The sequence below is a fragment of the Citrus sinensis genome, chromosome 8 (assembly GCF_022201045.2).
Source record: "Citrus sinensis cultivar Valencia sweet orange chromosome 8, DVS_A1.0, whole genome shotgun sequence".
NCBI classification, from domain to species: Eukaryota; Viridiplantae; Streptophyta; class Magnoliopsida; order Sapindales; family Rutaceae; genus Citrus; species Citrus sinensis.
The window spans coordinates 13,637,798-13,642,703 of record NC_068563.1 but is presented as its reverse complement, the minus strand read 5'-3'; the positions used below and the strand labels follow the sequence as shown (position 1 = coordinate 13,642,703).

At 32.8% G+C, this 4,906-nt stretch overlaps 1 protein-coding gene across 1 annotated transcript; it reads right to left on the bottom strand.

Annotated features, from left to right (window-relative positions):
- Positions 1-1,501: 1,501 nt before the first annotated feature.
- LOC102619571 (uncharacterized) lies at positions 1,502-4,700 on the bottom strand. The gene is made up of 3 exons (XM_006492547.4): positions 4,545-4,700; positions 2,552-4,131; positions 1,502-2,311 (listed from the first exon to the last, which is right to left on the bottom strand). Exons 1-2 carry the CDS (start codon positions 4,578-4,580, stop codon positions 3,556-3,558), a joined length of 612 nt encoding a protein of 203 aa, XP_006492610.2. The 5' UTR covers positions 4,581-4,700; the 3' UTR covers positions 1,502-2,311; positions 2,552-3,555.
- Between the last annotated feature and the right edge of the window lie 206 nt (positions 4,701-4,906).

Genomic DNA, 4,906 nt, shown 5'->3' with positions numbered 1-4,906 from the left:
GAAGAAACAATCCACGTAGAATTGGTTTCTTTAGCCAAATGCTATGTTTTTAGACCTATAGTAAAAAACTTATTGGTATTAAACTAGTTGGATATAAATGCATATTTGTTCGAAAATGTAACAAAAAGAATGAGGTCATTAGATATAAGTACAATTTGTTGCACAAGGTTTCTCAAAGATACTTGGTATTAATTATAAATGAGACATATTCATCAGTAATGTATACAGTTACATTCTGATTCTTGATTAGTTTGGCTATATCTTAGAAGCTTGATTTGCATGTTATGGATGTGGCGACAAAATATTGCTATAGCTCATTAAATGTGTGTTTGTGTGTGTGTAAAATCCTAAATTATTCAAAATGCTTGAAGCATCTCAGTCACCATAATATAACTTATGTTTTATAAAGCTATAGAAATCTTTGTATGCATTAAAATAATATGGACATATGTGGTATGATCATCTCAATGGATACTTGATTAAGGAAGGATACATAAATGACCCTACTTGTCCTTAATTATTCATAAAGAAGTCAGAATATGGATTTACTATTATACCGTATATAAAGAGATATCAATTTAATTAGAACTTGAAGATCTCCAAAAGGTTGTTGATTATTTGAAAAGGGACTTTTAAATTAATATTTAGAAAAAAAACTAGATACTATCTTGGGCTACATATCGAGTATAGATCTAATGGTATCTCTATCTATCAATTAAATCATACAAAGAAGATATTGAAATATTTCAATATGGATAAAGATGACCCATTGAATACCCAAATGGTAGTTCGGTCTCTTGATCCTAACAACGATATTTTTTATCTTAAAGAGAATGATGAACATATACTGCATTCTAAAGTACCATATTTGAATGTCATTGGCGCTTTAATATATTGGCCTATGCATACTTTTTCACTAAACGTGTCAGCAAGGTTTAGTTATGAACCAATTGGACAACATTAAAATGGTGTCATGCATATTTTTCATTATATTCGTAGGAATATTGATATGAGCTTATTTAAATCTAATAAATTAACAAAAAAATTAGGTCTTGTTGGTTATGTTGATGCAGGTTATTTATCTGATCCTCATAAAGTTCATAAATGGGATATGATTTTACTTACAATGGTATAGTAATTTTTTACAAATCTGGGAAGTAGACTCTTGCTATATCCTTGAATTACTCTAACATCCTTGCATTGCATGAAGCATGTTAAGAATATGCATAGTTGCGGTCTATCATTAATCACATCCAGAGCACCTGTAAATTAACTTTAAGTGCGGATGCCCCAACATGATATATAAGGATAATGCTGCTTGCATTACTCAACTCAAAGGAGGATATATTAAAAGAGACGGAATATCATGAGCTCTAACATGACAAGAATATTGATATTAAGTAGATACGCTCTATAGATAATTTTATAGATATATTCACTAAAACTCTACCCACTTCAACATTTGAGAAAATCGTATACAGTACTGGCATGCATCATTTGAACAGATTATCAAATTAATCATTAGTGGAGCAAACATTAGGGGAAGTGCAATCTTGCAAAAGAAGAAATTCTACAACTAAACTAGACACATGTGCACTGTACTCTTTTTTTCCTCTTGACTAGGTTTTTTCATTTGATTTTTACCGCGAAGTTCTTAATAAGCAATTTTAAAGAAATAGTAATTAAGCCTAACTAATTAGATAAAATTATTAAATTAACAATTCCAAAAAAACATGAGCACACATACTGCGTCTCATTTTTTTAAAGTCTACAATTAGGTTTTAATTACATATATATACTACACTGTAGTAGCAGTGTGTTAAAAAGCACATCAAAATATCAAAATTAGCAGCACCATTTTCTATGAATGTCCATACTACTACTATCATGCCATTCACTATAATAGTATTTTTCTACAACATAAAGCCCCAATTAGTAGTTTCTATTTTGGCAAAACAAAAGATTAATTTTTTTAAGAAAAAGAAAAAAATATCTTATATGTAAATAAAACATTATTTTTTAAAGAAAAAGAAAAAACTTAAAGCCAATTTAAGCGATTGCTTTGCTCTTCAAATCTCTCTTTGTTTGAATTGGGCCAGATTGTGGAGTGATTCCACTAGATTTGCCTCCCTCTCCAATTTCAATGCCTCTTCTTTGTTGTTGAACCTCTTGTTAATTGTTTTGGGGTAGGCGTACAAGTATTAGGTGATGGCTGAGCTGCTGATCCACTAGGTGTTGAGTTTCCGACAGTGTTCACTCTTGTAAATGATGCTCCTGAGCTTGAGGCTACTGCCAAGTTCTTGCGATGCTTCTGTTTAGCACAGTTAAGTAAATTTTGTAATTATAATGTTAGTACACCCAATCCTTATGATAAATTCATATTACTCCCAATATATAGTTACAAGACTTTAATTTATATCCCAAAAAATGTGAAAACATCAGTTTACCCCATATATAGTCACTCTGGGTGGGGGTAATTTCAAGATAACGTAATAGTATCTAAAAGAATATGAAAAATTAAAAATTAAATTTTAAGCAACTTTAAACTGACCAATATGCGCCTGGTCTTCTTATGTGCATTGGCTGGATCAACAAGGCAGCCCTTTATATTGTGACCAATACCTCGACAGTATGAACAACATACTGCAAACCTTTTTCTATGTGCTGGTGGTTCATCAGCCTCCCTTATTTTACATGCCTTAGGCCTGCCAGGTGGTTTTTGAACAATTGGGGGTAATATTTCATCAGTTTCAACATGTGCCCATTTAGATTTGTCTGGTAATAGATGAATAATGCCAGCATAGCATCTCAAATATGCATCCTTTAGAAATAAGGGGCAATAGACTTCTCATAAGTAGCCCTAATGTGAGCTATACAAGGCATTACACGCTTACAAGGTAAGCCACTGATCTGCCACAACCCACAACTACATGTATGCTCATCAAGGTTGACAATATAAAACTCTTGGCCTATTTCAACTTCATATAAGGCATCACTTGTTGGTATGACGTGATAATTCCTACTAACCTTTAGCATATTGTTCATCTTCTTGTTAATAAAAGCAGGAACATCACTTGGCCACTTCAAACAAGTTTGTCTTCTCTCAATTATTGCTTTCATCATGCGCTTCTTAATGTATTTCACCAAAGCTATAACTAGTGGTTTCCTCATTTCACCAAGTCATGCATTCCAACTCTCTGTCATGTTGTTTGTTGTGTGATTACACTTTACAAACTTAGCAAAGGCCTGCACTGACCAATGCTTAGGATTTAACTTTCTCAGCCACTGAAATGAATCTTCATCAATTTTTCGTATGCCATTCATTGCCTTTACAAAAACATCTTTACTTGATGCTCTAACTGCCCTCCAAAACTCATCCCTCAACTCCACTTGTGGGAATCTTGTCTTGTGATTCACAAACACATGTCTTGCACAAAACTTATTTTGTGCTCCAATGAACTCCAAATGAAGTGCATTAAATACTCCCTTTTGCCTGTCAGTCATGAATGTCATTTACCTGTCATCAACTAAATACTCTTGCAAGTGGCCCAAAAATCAAGTCCCGCTTTCAGTATTCTCAGAATCACAAGCACACATTGCAATGGGAAATATCTTTTGATTTGTATCCAAACTTACCGTTGATAAAAATATACCTTCAAATGGCCCCTTCAAGTGATAGTCATCAAGCCCTATGAATGGCCTACAACCCTCCTTGAACCCATCTCTAAGGTCTAGGAAGCTCATCGTAAACCTTTGAAACCTGCACTTATTAGCAAGTGTGTCATGCTTTGTCACCTTCAACAAGGCCAATGCCCTTGACATTTGCTGTTTGATGACATTTGCATAATCCCACAATGAGTTAAAGCTCTCAACATGGTCACCACCAACAGTTGATTTTAAAATTCTTCTCTTTGCCCTATAAACTTTTGTGGAGCAACAGTCACCCCATGTATTTTTTTTCAGATCATTTACAAGTGTGTCAATAGCTATCCTTGGATCAGTAAGCACTTTATTGCGGTACTTTCTTGCTATCCAAACTTCATTTACCTCAGGATTGTTATCAAGGCCTTTACAGGTGTGTATGTTGTGCAAAGTCCGAAATTTGACAATGCCTTTAACCCTCAAATGCCCCTTCCATAACAAAAGCCTTACAAATATCAATAATAACACCAATGTAGGCATGATATCTTTAAAATTAAAAGCAACACCAAAATATCAATCACCAAAACCAAAACATATAGGGAATATATCAATAACTCAGTTTTTTAGTTATGTTTGCTAAACAACCATTTTTTAAAATCTCTAGCAGCAACTGATTTGTAAAGGAAATACTATAAATCTTGTTAATGGTACAATGAAAACAAAATGCCCCAATTCACTAAGAATTAGGGTTTAAACCTATTTTTCTTCAAATAATAAAAATTATAGAACAAATTTTTCATATATGTAGGTCATTGTTCTAGTTAATATTGTCCTACATTTTAAAACAATGCTGCTAAACGCTTTGAATGGAAATAACTGAATGAAAAAAATAAATTCCTTACCTCTGCCATCGTAAGGTTGTTGTTACCAGCAATCATTCTCCAATAGTCAATTTTTTTTGTCTTTCGAACAAAAAATGCATTGTTTATGGCCAATATTTGATGCTCTGTTTCAAAGTTTCTCTCTCTAAACTATAAACAAGATGATGATTCGCATTAAGAGAAAATGATCCTTTGCTGTTTTTAAATTTAACCACTTATATATTTTCTCATTAAAAATTTGAAAATAACTTATTTTATATTACCCTATATAAAATTATAAAATTCTAGGGAGTGGTTGAAAGACTGCCTTGATTTGACATGTCACAATTCTCTAGGCTAACGCTCGTTATGGTATTTGTTCAAATACGATTTTACCATTTAAG